The 24,352-nt window shown below is 38.9% G+C and overlaps 1 protein-coding gene across 1 annotated transcript in view; it reads left to right on the forward strand.

Moving 5' to 3' along the window:
- The window catches only part of LOC139696337 (tRNA dimethylallyltransferase), a 509,639-nt gene that overhangs the window by 127,536 nt on the left and 357,751 nt on the right, over window positions 1–24,352 (forward strand). Inside the window, exon 2 of the mRNA XM_071595056.1 lies at window positions 23,672–23,809. Within this exon, the coding sequence (XP_071451157.1) occupies window positions 23,672–23,809 (138 nt within the window). The remainder of the gene's footprint in view (window positions 1–23,671; window positions 23,810–24,352) is intronic.

A 24,352-nucleotide genomic window follows, 5' to 3' on the forward strand; every position in this document is an offset into this window, starting at 1 on the left:
ACCTGTTCGAATTTCTCCCGGTTATCGTTTTGGAAAAATGCAATTTTCGATCAAATTAGCGTTCCATTCATTCGAATTGTTCACCAAAAATCCGTATTTTGTTACATAAGTACGATACGGTATCTCGATACCTCCCTGGTGTCGAAAGTAAAGAAAAGTTGGATACAACCATGAATTGGAATAGTGGTTTTTGTATGGGTAGTCATCTTTGCTTTGAGGTGAGATTGAGACGACGGAGTCTCCTCTACCACCCAATCCCTGATAGGCCATTTTATTTTTAATACAAGTTTTTCAATCAATCAATCAACCATTACTTTTCACCTTGTTAAATGTGGAATTAAATGTATAAATACAGTATGTTCACATTTTCAAATTATTCAATATTGTACCCGATGGTGGAGTTTTAAGATCCATAATAGCGTATCACTTTCTTCGACTGATTTTCATTTGTTCGCGAGTGCTGATTGATGGGTGAAATGTCTACTCGCGTGTTTTGCGCACGGCGTTGTGGTCGACGGGAAAGGGCTTGCGGGAAGGGGAAGAGTGGTGCAGTGGATGGGTTCATTAAACGGCCGTCCAAAAAACCGTGACCTCTCAATTTCGGAGGGGAGAGGAAGAACGCGAAGGATAATTTGTTCCTCGACGGTGGTGGTCCTCTTCTTCCTTTGAGCTTACTACTTTTACTGGAAACTCCCTGGTGACCAATGAAACCACTCGGTCTGTAGATTTCAAATTCAGAGCATGTATTTATATTCAGGTCATCAACATTGGAATCGAAAACCCGTTTGGTAAATCCCTGCGCGGATGACCAGAATTGTATTTGCATCCGCATGCTTAACCCGATAACTCACCAGCGGGTCTCAGTTATTTTTATTGCTTGCATAAATATCATATGTACAGGTCAACACAATACTTATATTGTAAAAATTGAGGGTCCTATTGGAAGTAAATGTTTTTTATGGTAACGTATGGAAATGAAACTAATTGCTTTTTTTTTTAATTTCTATTCTCAGGTTTATAGTCCAAGGCACTTTTATCGCCTCGTAATAGGCGGTGAGAAATTTATTGCGAAATAGGTATAGTTCGTAGTAGGTGTAGCGTTAACCTTAATGACTGACCAGGTGTCTCGCCTACCTCCGTGAAATACCAACTAGACCTTCGTCGTATTTTAGCGAAATTAAAACAAGGCATAGTTGGCATAAGCAACTTCTTCATAGATGCAATTCTGTACGTATAGTGTTAATAGAACTTGTGTTACGTCTTCCGGGTAATCAAAATTCAATTTACCAGCGGTTTCTTATGTGCAGTGCCTACCGAGTATTGGCATGTTGTCATTAAGAATAAATGATTCCTTAGTTTAGTTTATCTCCATTTTTATTCCTATCTTTAACAACCATTCTTCCGTACCAACAACTAGACTATTTTTAATTGTCGAAATGACATCATAATCACTGAAAATTTCACTGAAGATGCATAAATAGAGAGGGTGTATTTATTGCTTCCAATATAATTTTTGAAGATCTTGAGGAGTTTAAAGTCATAGCGTTATTATGAGCCTTGCTGCTTGGAAGGATCAGTTTGGAAACATAAAATTTTAAAACTTTGCCGTGTATTTAACGTTTGAATAGGGTAGTGAATCATACTGTTGATTTAAACGTACGATAGGTGTAGAAAGAAATGAGGGAGACTGCTTGCGGTCGATTTCTTGACTATTTTGATACCTGATTCTTTGAAATAGTTTTATTGAAATGGAATCTGAGATACATTTCATTTCCGAGTATGTGAACATATTTAAATCCTCTAGTTTTGTGAGTCACCGGGTGGAATATTCTTGCGACTATACTTATGAGGTTCCAAATGTACTAGTTACTTTCCACCGGTTCTGCCGATGTTTAAAACTTAAATTACGTCCCCACCCTTTCAAACGCCTCTCTCTCACAGTTCTATGCACGGATTTTTCACTGTAGTTGTTTTGGATTATTCATTTAATGCACTTTGATCGCTTAAGGATGGAAATGAAAGTAATTGAGTGTCCTGTAAAATATGATTAGTCTTCACGGTAATATTTCAATGTACGCTCAACTTAAATATTGAAATAATTGGTGGATATTAACTCTTATCCGGGAAAGCTAATGCATATTTCCCTTATTTAGTATTTATAAAAACATAATTAATTGATGGTATATACATACTACCTTGATCAAAAAGTTCCCGGAATAACCACCGTGTGGCGCTCCCATCGTTCCGATTTGAGTTCTGTTTTTTTTGTTAAATTGGTACATCTGTTGTTGATATTCCCTTTAAATCTTAGTGTCATAACTTGACATTTGCAAAAGTTACGTAGCCAAGAGTACATCTATCTCTGTGTGTGTTGGCGATTTTTTACAATTGCAGAAATGGATTTAAATTTGCAACAACGAACTTGTATTAAATTTTGCGTAAAAAACGGATTTAGTGGCGCACGGACGTTGGAAATGTTGGAAAAGTGTTTCGGCAACGATTCTCTAAAAAAAACGGTCGTTTACCAGTGGCACGAGCGGTTCAGAAGTGGTCGTGAGTCAATCGAAGATGATGAACGCAGTGGCAGACCATCGACATCGAAAGTCGGTGAAAAAATTGATAAAGTAAAAGAAATGTTGGTCAATAACCGCAAATTAACCATCAGAGAAATAGCGGAGGACTTGAACATTGCCTATGGATCCGCCCAAGACATTGTGGTTAATGATTTGGGTTTCCGTCGTGTAGCAGCAAAGTACCTCAATTTCATGCAAAAAAGAGACCGTGTTGACGTCGCAAAAGACATGATTTGCGAGGCTGAATCCGATCCCACATTCATCAAAAGGATCATTACTGGAGACGAGACGTGGGTTTATGAGTACGACACGCAATCCAGACATCAGGCAAGTGAATGGCGTTCACCAAATGAGCCGAGACCAAAAAAACCACGTCGTTTTCAGTCAAAAAAGAAGGCAATGCTGACGGTTTTCATGGATTACAACGGTGTAGTGCATCATGAATTTTTGCCAGAAGGCCAGACAGTAAACAAAGAGTATTATTTGGGCGTTATGAGACGTTTGCGTGAAGCAATTCGCCGAAAGAGACCAGAAATGTGGGCAGAAAACTCGTGGATTTTGCACCATGATAACGCAACGTCGCACAGTGCTATCATTATTCGTAATTTTTTGACGAAAAATGCAACAAATACCATCCAACAGCCACCGAATTCACCTGATTTGGCTCCCTGTGACTTCTTTCTGTTCAATCGAGTTAAAAAACCATTACGGGGAACGCGTTTTAGCAGCCGAGAGGAAGTAATGGAAAAATCGCAGGAAGCACTGATGGACATACCGAAAACCGAATATAAAAAATGTTTCGAGGATTGGATCAAGCGCTGGCATAAGTGTGTTGCAGTCGATGGGGATTACTTTGAAGGGGACAATATAGATTTAGATGAATAAACTTGTATTTTTAATTTTCTGAATAAATTCCGGGAAATTTTTGATCAAGGTAGTATTTTCATCACAAATAAATTCGTAATAAACATGTAACATTAACTGGATCAAATGTACGATTTTGAATTGCATTTACATTTTGTATAAAAAGTAATTTTTCTGCTGTGTTCATTGCACACACTGTATTACGACAGAAATGTTTTTGCATCCTACTTTTTGCTGATAGTTTTGTAGCGGACTTCTCATAGTGGTAGTAGTATAGAGGGGAGGCGACCGACTGCTGAGGTCATTTGTGCCATAGGGAATGGACAGGAAAGGATAAAGGGTGGAGAGAAACCTGGCGTCGGCATTAGCCTACTCTTAACGAAAGGCGCCAAGGGGTCCGCAGCTTAACGTCCCATCCGACGGACGGCGTATTCACTCAAAGTGCCCTCCACAAAGCACCTTAAGTAGGGATCGAGATATCTCTGAAAAATATTCAACACCGCCGGGATTGGAACCCGGGCCCTCTGGGGGGGGGGGGGCGGAAGCCAGTACGATAGCCACCGCACCAATCCCGATCCCTGGGCTTTTCATTGGATGGTTCCCAACCTCATCTAAAATGGCAATTGGCCCAACATGGTCAATTTTTAATTTTAGATTTTTTTTGGTGTGCTCAATTTTAAAAATAAAAATATCCTGTTTTGCCTTTTCTAAGTCCTATTTGAATTTCTCTGCTGAAGACCTGTAAATAATAGGCGGAAAAATAACTAAGGTTAGATGAGATAACTATTACATGCTAATTTACTTAAAATGAAAATACTTTGCCCCCCTAATCGTGATCGGATAGTCGGATCCCTTATCGTTCGTGGGAAAAATAACATTAAAAAAATATTTGTTCTACGATCTAGAGAGATAATCCCTAATTTTATTGATATGGTCTTTCCTACCGTAGAACGATGGGGTCAATAATGCGTGTAAATTTTCAAAATCATTCCGAAAGAGACCTTTTTTCAATTTAGACTTGAGAATTAATATGTAATTTAGCGTTCATTCCGTGAGGAATACCTTACCTAGCTTCTCTATTACTTTTGATGCGCCACTCAGTTTATTATATCAGTGTTTTAGAAACCTATCTCCTCTGCACTGCACGAAACGGTGTTGATCATTAGTAACATTCGACGTAATGATTCCAAAACGGTTTTTCCTAAAATTAAGACTTGCTTTGATTTTTATAGGCTGCTCTACTGACTGTTTTTATTGCTGAATACAAAATATCTCCTAAGTAGTGAATTTAATAAGAATCTTAATGCGAAAAATCTTTGTGTTGATTAGTAATTCTGGCATGGAATGAACATTTAAAAGATAATGGGTTAAAGAATCGAATAATTTCAAATTTTTGCTGTGGGAATTCCTCTCAAGAAATTGGAAGAGTTGCCACAGTGTGTTCAGATAAATAGTAGTTACAATTTAATGCAACACGCATGTAATTTAACTTTCTTAATTTTTATATTTAATTTAATGAATTTCTTATTTGTATTATTATCTCCATACCATCTAGTTACCAATCTAATTGAAAAATGATTTAAACGCCCATTTTACTGATTTGTTTGTATGAAAAGTCCAGGTGTCAGTAATTCTATTCGAAATGACTTTTCATCGCCATGTTCTATATTTCTTCTGTGTGTTGTCGAATGTGATTGTGATTAAGATGGTACTTGATCTCAGCGTTTTGAACGCATTTTTTGAGCCACGATGCCAATTACTTAGTAAGCACGTGCATTGATCTTCACTCACTTTGAATATATCCTTTGTGTCCATGTTATGTTAGGGTATTACTGGAATGTTTGGTCATGTGCGTTGTTGTTCAGTGACAGATCCGAAAAAACCGTAAATACCTCGTCGTTTTAGGCGCAAGGGCCTTGGGAAGTTCATGAAACATATAAATGAATATATGGCTCTGAAGTCATACGGTTATATTTTAGAAGAAGTGAACTTATGGTCTCATATGCGTCTTGCAAAACACTGCAAGACATGTTGAGGCGTTAGCATTAAAAGGGAGGGAGTCCATCCCTCATAAATTTGACTCCCATTAAAAAATGTTTATTAGCTAAGTAAAATTAGCTATTTTTCTTTTCACTCTCATTATTATCTGTTTCTTGGCTGAAATCATTATTAACAAATATAAATATTTTATCTACGTAATTTATGACCGCGTACTTATGAGCGACATTTTAAGCATTGCCACATCCATGGAATTTTTAATGGTAATTATTTATTTAATTGAATCGAAGTTGATTTAAGTTCCATCTTAGAATGTGATAAATAAAATTCGCCCGTTTTCACTTTGTAGAAGTTTTCACCTTAATGGGACTTAAGAGCCGGTTTTCACCTTAATGGGACTGCGTCTGATTTTCAAGTCGCCGCCACTCGCTTGCCCTTGAGATAAAAATTTGACTACGTAAATGAGAATATGTATTTTAACGTGACTCTCTCTTTTCACAGTAATCAATTCGAAGGTTGGTTTTGGCAGATAGGCTTAGAGCTCAATTCAAACTTCACCCATTGGCGTGTGAAATTTACTCGCATTCGAGGTAGAGAGGCCAGCTCATATCCCATTACTGCTCGTAATTTGCCATGGATTTATGGTGTGTGCATTTAAGTTGAACAGTAAGTTGATTTTAAAATAGAAGGAAATAATTTATTTGCGATGAAATAAGATTCCAGTTGTCATCGTGTTGAATCTTGTGCTTTTGGAAATGAAAAACTCGTAAATTCCCGAAACGATTGTAGGAAGGTCCATTGGTTGATATTATGAAGTGTGCGAGTTAATACTCTACCAATAGTGATGAGTGATTGGTTAATATTCAAATTATACCTAAATATTTAAGTGAACATGCAGTAACATGGCAAATAATGAATCGAAAAACTTCGACAGTTCGCCGATGTGACAACGTGAATCCAAAAGACCCCGATTTGTCGTATACTCACGTTAAATGAATGAAATGGGTTAATCTATTCTTCAGAAAAAGTCACGTTATTTGAACTCAGTGCTTTGAATCAATGTAAAAATATTATGTGATGGTTTCTTTTAAGGGAGAATGCTTACGAAACAATCCGGCGCATCTCAACTGAGCATGGCTGCAAACTGGTGGTATTCGAACGGTTAACACCGGTCTTTCGGCCGTGCATGTACCTAATTCCAACTTCCCCCACAACTGCCTAACCATGAGTCTTCTCCTGCGCACTGAATTCCGTTGAGGAAGAAACAACGAAGGTGATTCGGTGCGGTTCCGGGAAACGTTGAAATTCTCGAGGTGTTTCGTATAGCCAAGCCTTAAGGCAGTAATGAACAATCCGGTCAGGTAGGCAGTCTTCTTTATAGAGCTATCGAGAGCCTATTGTGCTGTCTTCTCACGCCAAGGACCGTCGGTATACTGGCATCGATACACAGCTTTGGAAGGATATTTCAGTCTGCATTCCAGTATTCTTCAGTGCACCTTTCGGTACCTTAATCTACGAGACCCCTGGAGTCTATTGTTATGGGTATGCTAATGAGTATACCGGGATTTATTCTCGTTTCCACATTTTCCTTCCTTTCCTTGATTACCCTCGAGTCCATTGTGGCGCTAAAAGGCTGACGTAGCCAGTAAATCCCCTCACTCATACTGGAGGGTAATGGGCCAGGAGTGTTAATCGATTTCAGTTCTTCGGTACGTGTTTTACTTCCCGTTTGATCATAATGTGGTAATGGTGTTGCTGTATATGTTTATCCTCTCCTCCCTCTGTCTATCTTTTGCTGTTGGCATTAAACAATTTTAGTGCTAACCTTTTAAACAAGGTTATCACTTCTCCCCTTTTGAATTCTTTTGGTAATCCTCATTCCTACAAGATTCCTTAATTTAGCCATCTCTCCTTAGTAATCAAGTTAAGATTTATTTAGTGTGCTGAGGGTAAAGTTGATCCCTGAATGAGAAATATGACGTATTATATTACATGCTCAGGATAAGAATTGGAGTAGTTTCTGTCCCTTTGCCACCCCTGAAAGAAGAAGTGGAAGAGTTTGAGCGCTGACGATTTCACAGCTTTGATTTTGGATGGCGCATTTCTTTCTCTCAGCAACCGAACGCCCTGCCCTCTAGGCTGCCACGACTCCCATTTATTCGTTAGGTTTGCGTGATTGTATTTTTGACCTTTCTATTAATGGAATAATTTTTTACAGGAGTATTTTATGAATCCGTTTCTTTCCCCATTTTTGAGCGTAAAACAATACGCGTTTTCCCACACTGTCGGAAATGTGATCACACGGTTGTCCACGCAGCATAAATTTATAGTCTTTGACTCGGCCGCTTTTACTTCCAGTTACTTTGAAAAAAGTGTAATGTCATTAAAAACATCAAGCTCACCCGTTCGTGATCTCAGACTACTGAGATTTGTTGAAATGGATAGGAAGGGAAATTCTCTATTTAAGCGCCCAAGTCTCCAACATATTCTAACTGTCCGTCTTCGCAAAGTCGAAAATTAAAGTTTTTATTTCTTAATCAATTTTCAAAGAATTACAGCTTGCCACAGCAGCTCATTATTCTGCGCCGTTTGCAGCCGCATTGCTTCCTGCACGACATTTGTCTTACTCATTTGGACTCCACGGACTCCTTCGACCTTCCCTTCAATTCTACCGTTTCCCTTTCTTCCTACCGGTGGTAAACAAACGCCCTTTTTATCCCTAAGTGACCTTCCGCGGGCCGGATGGTGCAATGGGGAGAAGTAATAGCTAGTTGTCCTCATTCTCCCGCTCTTTCCCTAGCTGCCATTGTCATTCCGCTTTTGATTTAATGATTTTTCGCCGTCCTTATAAACGCGAAATACGAAATTACTGTTAGCGGCAAAGCGATACGAACTCGGTAATTCATATCTATAGTCGCCGTTATGCTTTAAGGTGAAAATAAAAAAAATGAAGTCAATGCAAGGCAGTGTAAGTGGTGGTTGGTAGAATAATCATTCATTTTGAATATTAACCTAATTTTTTCCCCTTCATTTTTCCTCTCTCTTGCGGAAGTAGATGGCGATCTCTCGCCCGTTCCGCCGATGGGAGTAATGAGTCTTTCCCTATGGCAATCGGTCCTTCCCTAACTGCAGATCATATTATTGAGTGAAAAAGATTTGGAGTTGGAGGAATTCAGTAGTACTGGTGAAGTATTAAGTCACGTTTGTTTTAAACTTAGACGCATGTAAAATGCGACCTTTGTTGTTATTGTTAAACATTTCTCTTATCCCTCATCGAACTCATTGGAAGCCACTTTCCATAATTTAAGCCATCTTGCTTACAATAATGTGGTCGTAATAATCCACGGCGTCACTCTCATCTTCGAGTGCAGGGGGGCAGGAGAAGCAACCGACCTCTCAGGTCATTTGCCCCGTTTTGGAGAGGTGGGTGACTTGAAAGAGGGAGGTGGTTTCAGGGAGCGGAGGGGGTTTTGGTGAGAGACTCGGGGTTGGCATTAATCCACTTAAAACGAAAGAACCAGCGTCCCATTCTGCGGAGCTCAAGTCTTAAGCTTCCTTCGCAGTATATCAGAGCAGATAACTCAATGCCACTTGAATGTCCGCTACCGCAGTGGTTTTACCCGGACCTTCACCCTGGGAGGCCAGTATAATGACGACGGTCCAATTCATCCGTTTAACGTATTGAAAAATGATTTTTTACCAACGGGAATTAAATATGTCATCTGGTCCTCTGTCCTCTGGTCAAGAAATTTTAAAATCCTTTTAACAGTCAGCCAGTAAAAGTAATTTAAGATATTAGGCTCTAACATCACAGTCTGTAATGTTTTTATTGTATATACCGAGTGAATCTACTAGGATTGTTAAGAATGATTATTTAGTATTTCGTAAGCGTATTCAGTTAACATTTTTCTTTACAGAAATACATTTTTTGAGACATTGTGTACTTCAGAGCTTGCCTCAATCTAGATATTACAGGCACATTGTGTAATATCGCATTCGAACTGCGATTTGGATTTCGCATTATCCGAACTCTTTTATTTTAAATCAGTTGCTTCAAATTCTCTGGATTTAAATGATTTTGTTCTGTTACCGCTCATTTGGCCATGTAGAGTTGTTCTTTTTCCACGTTGGTACTTTCCATACTGATTTGAAACACATAATCTTTGATTGCTTAACATCTTAAAGACTTAACATATTGCTTAATGCTCTTAACCGTGTTTTGGACCAAGATGGTCAAAATAGTTGGGAAGGACATAAGAAGTGTTCCGTTAGTCAAAGAATTATTCACAAGGGCATTGATGACAAGAACATTGAGTAATGATGTTAAGAAAAGATTTGCTAACACTTTGGTATGGAGCCTGGTTTAGTACGGCGCGGAAACATAGTCATTGAACCAAGAGAATAGGCGTAGATTGGAGGCTTTTGAAATGTGGAAATTATGGAGAAGGATGGAAAAGGTGAAATCGAGAAAAAACGGAAGTCTAAGGCATTGTGGGGGAGGAGAGAGAATTATTTTGAGAAATCCAAAGGAAGCAGGAAAGGTGAATGCAGAGAATTTTGATTGGCGATGGGGTGTGAATTGGGAATGGGGCTTGAAGATGGCTAAAGAGGGGGAGGTTATGTTATTCCAGTGGGGTAGGATTAAGAATGTGATGTTGGACGGAATGAAGGAAGTAGAAAGAGTGCGGAATGGAGAAAATTTTATTGTAATGTGGGGTGTCAGGTTGTCTTTTATAATGAGATGTTTAGGAATGTAGTGGCGTTGTTCAGTCTGTGTTCATCCAAAACCTACTCTAAACGGTAGAATGCCTATAATAATATAACAGAAGTTTGGGTAACTACCATTCTTTTATGTGCTATACGTGACCGCAACTCTTCGCCTGTACGTGGCTGTTGTGGACGTACAAGATGTACGGTTGGTGACCTAACACCCCCCGCCACACGCCCTTGCGGCGGCTTGCGGGGTATTATGTAGATGTAGATGTAGATGTACACACCGTACCGGTGGCTTGAAGGGTATCAAGTACATATTTAGATGTATTTTAGGTTTTGTAGTTAAAATAACTGGAAGCGGCTGTTTCTTCTAAACGTACATCACACTCCATTCGTATGTGTTCAGTTTCATTTTTAAGTTTTCGGTTACTTTTTAAAATTTTTTTATTGTAACTGTGTTTTTTTACGTTTTAAATGATGAACGGGTGAAAAGTGTGCCCCACCTTCCTCGGTTCGCAAATGGTAGAGTTCTAAATTAGAGTCAATGGTTTAATTAGAGTTAATGGTTTAAGAAAACGCATACCAAGGTTTGAAATTTCTCTTTATACTTTTATGTAAGTGTTTATATATTATATTCAAGCCGATAAATTAGCTTACGATGGTCTGTCTGAAGACCGTCATTGTTTCGATTTGGTATTTACGCTAGAGCACGCCCTGGCGGTCGGTGCCTTATGAATTCTGCCCCGCTTGTATGTTTTCGTGAACCCCAGTGTTCCCTCATCGCTCTGTGAGCAACATCGGGAAGTAACTGCATTCTTTTTACGAAATTTAATACGCATGTGGTTTTTTTCATGTGTTTAAGTGTTAATGATTTCCCGAAGAGTGGTGAAATTAGGGCACCGATACTTTTATAATGCCTGCGTAACTACCTTCTTTCAGTGAATAATTAGAAAAGAGTTTTCCTTGTCTTTAAATTAGTGACTGTGCATTGACGTTAGAGCCGCTCTTCATGACTGCCTGCATGCCGACTTAAAATTACGGCAGCAATCTAGAGCAATCTTCAAGTCTAGAGCAATCCTTCGACTAGTTAAAGGAGACATTAGCTAAGATTAATGAGCTTGCATTGGAATTGGATTTGTTCTGAGTTACAAGCCTCAACTCTGGGCTCTTCTACTTACTCTTTCATAAGAATTGACTTATGTTGAAGCCGGGTTCGAATCTCCAGCCTTCTTCCATTTTCTTCGGCATTTAACTAGGCATAGTTACTAATCATTATGTGACAAGTTGTAGATTGAAAAAGTTTACTGTGACACTTGAGTGTGACTCGGCTGTATTCTCTGTAGCCACCCCCTGCAGTTATTATTAACTGCCATATATCACTGCGTGCCGTTTACCGTTGTTGTCCTCTTGCGTAGTTTTTACGTTAATACCACTTCATTCCTTGATTTTTTTCTGCTCTACGCTTTTCGGTGTTGCAGCTGAGTCGAAGCCTGTCGCTTCCCTGTCGTTCTTCCCCGAGGTGTTGTTGTGGCTTTATTACGATTTGGCAATTAGATGGTGCAGTTTGAGAAAACTAGGTTAGGGTACACATTTGAAATTTGAGGTTTGGCATGATGACAGCATGAGTAATGACTCAAAAAGAAGTAAATGTTATTACCCCTGCCTCTTCAACTTCAAAACATATGTCTCTCGAAGGATCTTTTAAGACCTTTAATCATGAAAGAATACGGCTAAAATTTTTTCTTTGTACGTTTCGTGTTTGAAAAACCGCCCGGACTTATATAAATCAATTTTTATGGTGACATAATTCATTATACTCCGGAATTTGAATTATAATTTCTGTATATGCCTGGAATCATCGGATTACTGATAAGCGATTGTGTTAACATTGTCATTCAATGCTATATTACTTAAAAGATAAACATATTTTTTTATTTTATGGGAGCCAAATATTAATTATTATGATTATTAGTTTATATATCTGATGGTGTAACTAAAGTAAATAATATGTTTCATTTTTTCCACACATTATGCTAAAAATTGCACGATTATTTCTCGGTTATGTTCGAATACACGATAAGAAATAATAATGGGAGGCCCTCACTTCGGTTACAATCGATATTTGGATAAGTTTTCTCCATCATCATTAAAACTTGGGAATCAAGTGGTTCGGTGTAATGAAATTATCGTTTTCGTGCCATTATCCTGATCGCAGAACTTTCCATTCTTAGCCAGCCACTATATTTTCTCCATTATCCTGTTGTTATCTCCAGTTCGGGTAGCTCTACTTCCTCCCTTTTGATAATTTCCGAGTATTAGTGAGAAGGTATATTTTTAACGTTCTCTGAGAATGCTGGTTTTGTGTCTCTTCATTTTTCTTTTCAGCCCCTTGGATAGTTTTTCCCAAGGTTTGCATTCAAAATTCTGGTGTGCGGGCTTTTTGTATACTGTTCCGGAAATATTTCGGGCTCTCTCCCCTTCTCCCCAAGTCATTCACGACCGTTTCGATGAATTTGAATGGAGCCATTCGTGTGTCAGCAGTTTTCGATAATCCTGGTTAGATTTCACAATGGTTTCGCCTCGAAGCTCAAATTACTCGTTGCTTTACCTTTTAAAAAAAGAAATAGTTATCACCTTGGTGTAGACTTTCTGCGTTTAATCCTCTATCGCTACTTTTTGGACGGCGAGAGTGACTTAAGATAGTTTCAACATTTCGGGGTACTAACTGCTATGTACCGACAATGAATTGTGCTAATAACAAAGAAATATTTCGTAAATTTTCGCATTTTTTATTGTGGTGCAATGCGTGTATGCCAATAATGTTATTCGCCTACGGTTAAATTTATCACTATGTGAGCTTGAGTATTTTAGTACGCGTATGTATACAGCATGATGGGTGTGTGTGTATTTATATAAATATATAATTGTATTGTAGTCAGGCACAGACTCAGAAACAGTGAGATCTATTCGCACAGCTACCCGGGAGCGGATGCGGAGTACGACCTCAACTTAGTTGTTATGAATTGTAGAATCCGTTTCAATAAGATAAGGCAGGGGCGGAGGGTTAGGAAATGGAATGTAGAAGCATTTAATGGATTGAAAAGGAGGAGTATCAGCAGGCTATAGAGAAAAGCATGGATGACGGTAAAGAGCTGAGTACTATTGAAGAAAAATGGGAATATATCATGAAAGGGATATCGAAAGCCGTATTGCGTATTGATCGGCAGTGGGATGTTGAAGACTGTAACTGAGGGGAGAATGTTAGGCAAACGAAGAAAGGGCAGGAACGGGATAGGGATTTTCTCAGAGCTGAAGAGGGACCTGATGTATAGTAGGATGTGTTTTGCTAGGAGTCACAAATTATTTAATTAGTAATTATGTCCATCCAAAAACCAACCTTAACCGGCAGATTACCTAATAATAATAATGTGTGTGTGTATATATATATATATATATATATATATATATATATAACACTTATGTACATACATACACAACCAAGTTTTATAGCGATTTCTTCGAGGTTGAAGCTTTTTCTTTAGCTGAGCTAAACATTTGTACATTTTCAAAATATTTTATTAATTATTAATACTTTACAGTAATATGGTACTTGGTGATAAACAAAATACAATAAACTGGGTACACGATTTGGCATGACTTGCTTTTTCCACAAGGTGATACTCTAATAATTACAGATTCATATTTAGTTTTTTCTTGAATGATTTTTACCCATTATGTTTTTAGTTTTATGTGAAAGAATGCGTCTGTGCTTTGATAAATAATTAAAACTCTTTATTGAAAAAATAATTGATGAAAATGTACGCGATGGATTTTGAATGACTATCAAAGAGAGAGAAGAGATGGAAGAACCGTCAAGTTGACCTTCTTGTTTTTTTTTTGCCCAATAGAGTTCGTGCTAGTATTTAGAACCTTTCGATGGCTTTGAGATTCTCTCTCCCTTCTGTGTAGCAACTAGATTGAGGTCTCTCTCTCTTCCATCAATCTGTCAATTCTGAAGTCGTTTGCCATTCATTCCAGGGAACTAGACCATTTCTCGCTTTGAGCGTCCTAGATTGCCCTGCCTGGCTCTTTGCGACTTGGACGCTGAAGAAATACGAAAGACGTATCTTTGAAGACATACCTAATTTCCGCATCCTTTATTGACGGGTGTACTTTACCCGAGATGTTCCGATTGAAGGATAATTTAAATTTATTTATGTTCCGGTTGCGTCATTACGGATTTCCATTCTCAATGTTTTCACGTATTCTTAAATGCTGGTAGATCTAATTCAAACATTTAGCTCTTATGTAGTATTATTCATTAGTTCTTAGAAGTCGCTAGTTATTATGGGAATGAATTTTTTTAAGGGCGATCGAAGGCATCGCCACATAATATACATTCGCCTAGCTAACCTTACTTACATTTTGAGAGAATGATTCTATTATTTGAGTGAGAACGGGTTTTTTAGGAAAGAAATAGAAGGGAAATACAAAGGAATGTCCCGGGACGAAAGGCCGCGGTGTTGGGAGTAGTACTACACGTGGGCCAAATACGTAAAGGAGGGTTTTGGGTGGGAAGAGCAATCAGGGTGGAAGAGACTGAGCTAGAAAGAGGAGAACGAAAGTCATGCACTCAATCAATACTTTTAAATCTGGTTTCACCCTGCTATCCAAAGGTGTTCGTAATGAGATTGAAAGACAAGGACAGTGCCTGTCTCCAAGGAAATTGGAGAGAGTTTACTTGAATCATTAAATCCATATTTAAGAGATAAAATAACCGTTAACTACCTAGGTTATCAACCTTTTTCGTCCTGCGCCACACATACTCTAGAAATTAAAGTTTAATCTTAATTAAATGATTAAATTTTCTTTTAAAGAAGGTCATTTTAAAACCCTCGGGGCCCATTTCTTATACGTGTGTAATTTTTTCCATCAGTGGGAATACTTCGATATATTTTTTAGTGATTCGAGTGCATTGATTGTGTGGTATTTATGTAGACTAAATGTTTCAGTTGATTAATATATCCCTTAGTTCTCTTTGAAATAGTCATTTCCGATTTCTTAAAAGTAAAGGCTTGTGATTTAAAATGATAATTTTGCGGTTTGGGGTAATTAAGTATTGTAGTTAGTCTTGCTCTTGATTCTCTAGAGTTTATGCCTAAAGTGTTTACTGTAGATGGGTGGAAATTTTCCGCCGCAATTATCTAAATGAAAAAATTGTATCAAGGGCATTCATGGGTTTTAGCAAAATTTATTCTGCAATTAGGTTTTATTGTGAGGCATCGACTGAAAGTCAGGCGATATAGAGACCGACAAGGCCAGAGCATTTTGCTGTTTTGCACGTTATAATTATTTTGTTGTCGTTTTCCCCAACTTTGGTGTAGGAATAACCTGTGAAAAATATGTTTCCCAATTCATAGGAGAGATAAACTGACTTCATAGAGTAGTCTGTGTACACTGGCGTAATAAGTTCTCTTTCAACGCATGAGCTCAGGGGAAAAGAATAATGTCACTCAATTGTATTTATTGTAATTTTTATATTTCGAAAGTACTCGGTCATTGTCTGACGTATCGATTTGCATTTATTAATGTGATTGAATCCTCTGCTAATTAACATGACTGGTTCCGCGATCGTAAATGCCCTCATTCCTAAACGAATTAGTCATTTTTTATGTAAATCGATGCATTCTCGTTTTTTTTGCTTGCCTTGTAAAAGGACGTTCGTTATTCAGACTAGCATTTTTAGTTGGAGACTAGAATTATTCTGTCTTCGCATTGCTCTTATTGACGGAGTAAAAGCGACGATGGAAGTTTTCAAATGTTTTTTATAGGCATTTTTAGCCGTTATGGAAAAATAGTTACGAAATTTAATATCGTGGCCTTGAATATTGGACTTCCGTTTTCGCGATTTATTTTTATTGGTCTTGCATGTTTCTGTTGGTAGGAATGCATGCAACTTTGCCCAGAGCTGAGTCTCGTACATTAATTTTACAGCCTCGGGGTTGATTTATCGTCTTCCATCAAAATATAGTTATAGCTTAGAGCCTTAAGATTCCTACGCAGAGTCTTTTTAATGTTTGTGCTATACGAAAGTGGAAACAGCAATTATTTGAATAATTTTTAAAAAATATTCGGGTGGATCTAATATTACTAGGAATTTCAGTTTGTAATCGTAAAGAACATTATCTCAAAACGTACGTTCCAACATCGATGATAATCCTCGAATCGAAAATATACCTTCGAATAGATTAAAAGTTAAAGAAAATTTGATGGGGAAAGCTGTAAACGCAAACTGCACCCTTCCGTTCCTCGCATTTTATTTAACGATTAGATTTACTGGAAAATAAGCGGAATGGTAATAGTCTTTCCCCTGACAGTTTCCTTCCGAAAACGGAGGAAATTAAACCTGTTTTCCCATTGGATATTTCCTCTGCTTCTCTAATGCCTTTTCTATTGGGGGAAGTTAATATGACAGCGATAAACCTCAACCTGTACCTGTGTAGTAGCACATAGTTTTTAATGGGAGGTTACCGACAGCTAAGGTCATTTGCGTCATTAGGGATGGATGGGAAAGGAAGGGTGGAGAGAAACCCGGTGTCGGCATTAGCCTCTTCTTGTCAAAAGGCGCCAAGGGGTCCGCAGTGTAACGTCCTCTCCGACGGACTTCGTAATCCCTAAAATGCTCTCCACAAACCACCTCAAGTATGGATCGGGGCACCGCTGAAAAATATTTGTTTTCTTCGGTATTTGAACCCGGGCCCTCTCGGTGGGAAGTCTGTACGTTAGCCACAGCACCATCTCACGCAATTTCGTGAAACACGCATCCCTTTTCACTCATATGTAAACATTTGATACTGTTTATGAGAAATGGGATATGTTTTCTGATTTTTCGTTGAGTGTCGCGACCTCTGATTGCGACAATCGCGAAATATGCTGGCGTATATGTAATTTTCCCTCTTCCCTATATGCGGAGTCAATATTTACCGGTCCGCGACACAGTTCTTCAGTTTAGAAACACCGGTTTAAATGGATTTAAATGGTCTCACCTTCGCCTCACGAACTCGTCTGCAAAAAGAAAATGGAAACGTTATCGGCCCATTTTATTGCCGCGGGATGGTTCCCCTTTAAAAACCACGGGAGAAACCCACCCCTCCCTCCTTCACATTCGGCGACCGCCGACATTTGCTGAAAAAGAATTAACCTTCTCCACCCTTTGATCGCTCTCTCTTCCACTTCTCATTCTTCTCTTCCTCTCATTGACGTTCTTCATCTTGGCTTCATCGACCCCTCCCCCTTGTACCATCTCTCCCTGATGTTCAGCGCCCGGCCTTTTTCCTCCTCCTCCTCCCCCTCCAGACTGGAGTGGGTGCCTCTCACCACTCACCTGCTTCTCCCCCTTCTTTTCTCTCTCTCTCTCTCTGGAGCAACCTGAGGAGAGCGCGCGGTCCTTGAACCTCCAGGCTGGGGCGGGGGAAGAAGGAGAAAGAGGGAAGTAGAAGGGAAGGGCATGAGGCGAGAAAGAGCAAAAGCGCCGCGCTCCTAACCACCCCTCTCTCACTCCCCCCCCACCCCAGCGCCCCCTCACCCTACCCCCCGCCAGTGCTCTTCCCTGTTGTGTATGTGTACGCCACCCCCATCCATATTACCATCCCTTCCCCCTTAGGACCAAGTCCCTTAGAACTAACGACTCCTTCCCCATCTAGCGATCCCACCGTTGAAGTGGTTCCTAAACCGCGCGCGTCGTCTCCCTGAGACATAACTTTGTCTCTGGGGAAGCGTAAAAAATTAACGAAATAATTGAGAAAATTAAAAACGTTGGGCCTAGGATTCCTTTAAACGTTTTAGAATTTCAATCTATGCTACACTTTTTTGTAAAGTCATAAGTATGTATTGCGTTTATGATTTCACAAATAAATAAAAAACGTGATCTTATGTTTTTATTTTTATACTAACGAGCGATTCAATGCTTAATTGTATTTTATCCATAACTTTTTAATATTTAATGTAATGTTATTACCTTTGAGACTATCTTGCCATTAATTTATCATCTCTTTAGGCTAATTATTGAGGTAATTATCCAAATCTTTACCAAAGGAGGAATGTATTGGAGACTCGTGGAATCTTGCTTATAGTAGGGGAGTCGTCAAGCAACGTATTCTAATTATTCAGGTTTGATTTTATTAATTCAGCTCTTCTTTGATGGTGCCTAATTATACATTTATTTGCGTACTTTGTTACTTTGAAATTAAAAGTGTGTTCATTTGGATAATGTGGCGGTAGAATTAAAAAGATTCTTCCTTAAGGAATTTTTATTGAAGCGTGTATTAGTGAGAATTTCAATTTAGGAGGGAAGCTGCTTTTGTTTACACCCTTGAAATCACTTAGAATAACCAAAAGAAAATAGTGCATCTATGAAAATACCCCGATAAAATGAAAAACATTAATATTTTTGGTACTTTTTCTTCTTTAATTATTTTTTTTGCTTTCTCTCCTCCTTCGAAGCTTAATTAATTACAATATAGTGGTGAATGTATTGGAATGAATTAATTACGAAACCCATGTATGAAAATTTGGAGTTATGAAAATAAGTTAATTTCGTATTACGTTTTCTTTAAGGCGTATAAACGGAAGGAATGAAATAAGATTTCGAAAGAAGTTGTTTCCTCTAAGACTTCAGTTATCTATTAAGTACAATTTGAATGTCGAGTCAGGCCATTAATTATTTTACATATCGCGTTCGGTCATCATTGCATTACACAGAGGACGAGGCTAAGAAAAAATTGCCCTGTTTCTTCAACTGCTAATGTAAATTTGTTAATGACGACGATAATCAAGGCATTATTGTTAATGTTATACAAAGGTGAGTAGCCTTCCTCAATCTTTGTCCATCAAAAACCTAACCTAATCGGTAGAATACCAATGAGTTTCCTTAAAGCGAAGAATTAACTGGTTTATTAAAAGTTTCTCAACTACTATTCCTGCTAAGAAAACTTCAATGAAATAAAGTTATGAGTATGGACGCTTACTGCTGAATCTGACGACTCTTCGGCTCTTCCGTTCAACCAACTACCCATAAATTTTTCTTTTAACCCCCTTCCATCTTAACCAACTCGCCTTTCTTTCCACCCACAATCTGGTCTGCTCGATTCCCCTTCTATCCACCACAGGTTACTTAGTTACTGCCCCTCTTTCCCCTCCCCCAACGCCTCAGAGAGACTACTCGGATACCATCTCACGCCCCCATTCCTCTCTCTCCCTCTCTTTCACCACCCAAGAGATTCCCTCCCACACGCCTTAGCTTGAGCCCGGCGCAAGGAGTCCACTTCCACCTCCTCCCACCACCTCCACCACCACACCTGACAGTTGAGGATCGGAATGCAATCGGAAGGGCGGGGCCAAGAGAGAGAGAGAGATGGAACGAAAAAAAAAGAGGACGCCGACTTATCTCGGCGAGTTTGATGGGATGTGCGTTGGTGTGTGTGTGTGTGCGTGTGCACGCGCGAGGTAGTGGGTTCGTCCCGCCTTTTAGTTCGTGCAATTTACGAGATGGAAATATTATAATAATTTAGAAAAAAAGGGATGGAGCATATAGTTAGAAAAATGTTTTTTTTCTCGTCGTGGGGGTATGAAAACTCGTCCAAGGGTTGCTCAAATTACTTAACCGGAATATTGAAAATTTCTGATGCCAAGTTATTGAAATTGAATGGGCAGTGAACTTTTAATTATTGTTTTTTTTTCTGGCTCCTCCAAACCCCTCGTGTACCTGTACGAAAGCTTGGGCCAGAGTGCTTCAATTTTTCTGCAGTTTTCTCCGGTTAGGATGTTTGCGTTTTTCATGCTCATAATTTCCTTTTTTTCTCAAATCTCGCATCAAAACTTCAACTGAATATCTGTATTTATAGTATCGCAATGGAACTGGCAGAAAAGAGTAGCTGGACAGTTCAATAAAAAAAAAGGATTTTCACTGTATGTTGGAATCTTCCTTTTGTTCGATTTACACCGAATCAACTTAAAAAATTTCTCCCTTACCCTTCCTACCTAAGTGGCTGATAGACACTTCTCGGATCATAGATTTGATTACCGAGAGGTATCCGTCATTTGCCAGATTTTCCACATTCATACGAGGGCACTCATGATGTAGAATTTTATACTAGGCGCCTTTTGTACATTATTAATGAATTCCCACATTTGTAGATCGCCGTGCCCACAGGGTTGAATGACAGTCGAAGTAACTAAGATATTCGTATAGGATTTGGGCTCTTCAAAATTTTAATTCGGAGTGGCTGGTCTAGCCGATCAATACTGAAGTCCTCAGTAATAGTTTAAACCGAAACTATGCCTTTTTCTCTCTTCACTTGAACCGGCAGACGTCGGAATGAATGACCTTTTGTTCTTTTGCCATGCCATTTTGTTTGAATAGTGTGGTTATCAATTTAATAATGTTTTTTTACTGTACCTTATTTAATCGACAAATTACGTGACTTATGGCGGGAATGAATATGACACAATCATAGAAATTGTGAAGTTACGACTGGAAGCTGGTGTATTAATACTTCGCAGTCCTGAGGATTGCTAATTACGGATGGGAGGTGTTCGTCTCAGCCTGAACAGAAATATTAGTTGAGTTGAACGCGCAGCTGGATTAAGCCATGTCCTCTGAATGTCCCGTCGTATTAATAGGGTTTTGTAGAATTCTCTAGCATGCTCTGTTTGAAACACGGCTTGATAGGATTCATGATATATATATTTCTCTCGAGACTGGTTTCGATGCATGGAAAGCATGGAGGAAGGAGCGTGGAGTTGCAAGCCTCGAAACCGGTCGTGCGAGGAATAAAGTTTTCGGATCTAAACTAAGTTGTGTGCCGTCGGGTAATGAAGCCGCTTCAATGAAATATTGCCCGTAGCCATGGGCTCGCTTAATATCGCTGTTCTGTTCGTTCGAGACGCAGTCGCTTCAAGAGGGAGATGGTTTCAGAGATATTAATGCATGATTTGAAATTATGAAAAAGTGTGATATCAGCAAAAATCTTTGCATGGGTCACAGGAGAGTGTCCGTCACGAAAATTCCTGCTAAGGTCGAGTGAATAGGTCCATCACGTTTCTTGTCCATCGCATCTCATTTTTCCCTCGCCAAACTCGTATTGCGTCGAAACGAGTTCAAGTCCGTGACTTTATTTCTTTTCGCCATAGGGCTAAAAATTGTATAATTTCGGAAATTCGTGGGATTGTTGGTTTTTATAAATGCTCTGTGAATAAATGAGAGGCATTTTTATCGGTTTCCAACCGGTGTTGCCATTTGAATCTTTAGTGGTGAAAGTGCTCGGTTACACTCATTCATTCACCTCGTTTTATTTCGATATTCTACGCAAAATATGATATGGTTTGATTGTAGCATTTATTTGAATGAATATTTTTGCTACAGCAAATAATATACATATATTGATGCATTTCTTACCCAAGCTCTTGAATCCATAAAATAAAGCATTTTACATGATGAATGTATTACTTGAGATTATGATTATTCATATAATTTTATTTAACACACACTAATTTGATATTTCGACCACACGTATTATCATGGAAATAATATGTTTTGAAGAATTGTTTACAGGATTCGGCGCAGCTACTTCGGTTTTTTTATAAAAGTTTTGTGTCGATTTAATTTATATTTGTTTGCAAAAAAAATGAAACTCACCATTTGCTGCTAAAATTATTGGTAAAAGATTCTTTGAACCGTTAAGATACGCGTATTGCGGTAAAGAAGAACGCTTTTGCGATAAATATGTCTTTATACAACTGCTGGCACTAATCTCTAATTTGTCTTAAGAATCTACTGAATCGAACGCCACTGGGAGTAGATTGATATCGTTTAAGATTTATCAGAAAAAGTGCTCATTTTGACGCGATTTTCCTGAAATTTAAGACACTTTTACGACATTCATTAGGCATATGGTGTTAATGTGGAGTGTTCTCGAGTTTGAGAAGTGGCTACGGCGTCATGAAAGAATCGAGTATCACAATATCTGCTAATGATATGGTTTTATGGTGCTAGTTTTAAATTTAGGGCATGAATTAAGGATTTTATTTGGGTTATCATCTTGAAAAGTGCAGCCATTTTCGTTAGTTACATACAAGAGATTGTATGGAAAAGAACTGCGAAGGTCGAATATACAAATTTGGTGTGTGACCCTCCTTTTATACATATTTCCACCTTTAAGTCGAATGATTTAAATAGTTGTCTAAACTTATTTTTAGACAATACCCGCAATTCCGGTGCGCAATAAATAAAATCCTTGTGCTCTTACGCGAAGTATCTACTCACGTCACTTCAAATTGACGAGAGGGGAAAAGGCGGAACTTGCGCCGTGAAACCCGTGAATGCCGATAGTTCTGAACGGATTGCGCATACAGCAGTATAAAGAGAACACGTTTTAAAAAAGATTGCAGTCCATTGATTGGCGTAGGTGGATTCTGTTACCGTTACTTCGCCGTTATAAGGAACTGTTACGTCAATTCCATCGTAATGTCTCGGATGAATAGCCTTCGTGGCGTTTCGTGATTTTTATCCTCATTTATTGCACGCAATGGAATTCCAACGAGATTGTCCTTGCATTCTAATCCAAGGACTTAAACAAGAGAGTCGATTTGCGATTTTATTATATTGCGGTGATAGTCGTCGGCTGCGTTGCAGTACCCCCGTGAGAGGGGGTACTCTGGGATTTAATGTGATGAACTCCACTCGTGAACGGCATTTAGGACTGACCTTTCTCTTTGCTTGTTGGAGATCTCTCGGATTGTGACTATGCTCTCAATAAACATGTTCCTTTGTCGCCGTCCTCTGATGTTTCCCCTATATTGCACCTACTTGTAAATTTCGAGCTTGATCTCTCATGTTGTTTGATGTTTCGTGGGCACATTTATTGGAGGAGAGCTAAAGTGGAAAATTGATTGTAATACCCACTAATTCCGTCACCTTTTTCTTGGTTTCCCCGGTATCATTTGCTAATTTTTTACCGTCAAGCGTGATTTTATCAACAAACTGGCCATTCGTGATACGCATTACGATAACGGTCTTTTAATTTACGATCGGAAATCATTGTTCAAGGTGTTGCGAAAATTGACACCGTTTGATGTCTTCTTTCTCATTGGGAAACGTCTTTGATTTCTTGTGGCAGATTGGTAATTCAGTCGTTATCGCAGTCGAGAATGCCGACAAATTCCTAAGCGTCGATTCCTAAAGGTAGAAGTGGTTTTTGAAAGAGATAAAATCGGTGGATCTCTGTAAAATACCGAATTGGACCGTATACAACGCGGCGACCAGCGACATTGTGGTCTTGATGTTTGCATGAGAATTAACTTCCGTTGTTTCTTGATTGGGGAAAAAATCCCTTTTATCATGGAAATGCTATGCAGTGAATCTTGATGCAGGGGGAATTTTTGTGTGCGCTAGTATGTAAATGTCATCGTTTCCGTTCCACGGATAATTTCCACCGTGACTTATTCTTCTCTTCTCTTTGAAACAGCTCTACAAAGGCCTGGACGTGATTACGAATAAAGTTACGGCGGAGGAAAGGCGGATGGTGCCGCATCACATGCTCGATTTCCTCGAGCCTCACGTAAGCCTCAACGTCGTCGATTACCGCAACATGGCGCTTCGCAAGGTGAGCGGACTTAACAATTTGATTCTTGGCTTGCAGTCGTATTCTCATTCCCTCCGCGTCTCCCTTGGGTCTAAGAAAGGGGACATGAAACTTCTCCTAGGCAATCCTCGTTCTTCAGCTTTTAAGTGATTGGGTCCCTGGAAAACATGTATACTGGTTTCTCGCCGACTCGGCGTTTGCGTAAAAATCTAAGGTAGAGGATTAAGTGAACGTGATATTTCCTTGCATCCCTTGTTGACTGTTCGCGTATTTGAGTGATTATGTGCCTGTATTTTGCATAAGATTTCCGTGTTATTAATTACTTCAGGGTTTGGATATTTTAGTAATGGTGCAGTTTCAGTCATTCGATCCGTTAAGGATTAAGGTAAAAAAAGGTAGTTATTATTGCAATAAATATTTTTGTCTAAGGTTGCAAACAAACCTAATTTATAGAATATCAAAGAGGCAAAACACAGTGAATTTGTAAACAAGTAACCTACATCTTTTTCATCAAAAGCTGTGAGCCACCATGGGAACGTGTGGCATGGAGTACTGGAACTCCGA

The sequence above is a fragment of the Hetaerina americana genome, unplaced genomic scaffold, assembly GCF_022747635.1.
Source record: "Hetaerina americana unplaced genomic scaffold, ioHetAmer1.1.p SCAF_7, whole genome shotgun sequence".
NCBI classification, from domain to species: domain Eukaryota; kingdom Metazoa; phylum Arthropoda; class Insecta; order Odonata; family Calopterygidae; genus Hetaerina; species Hetaerina americana.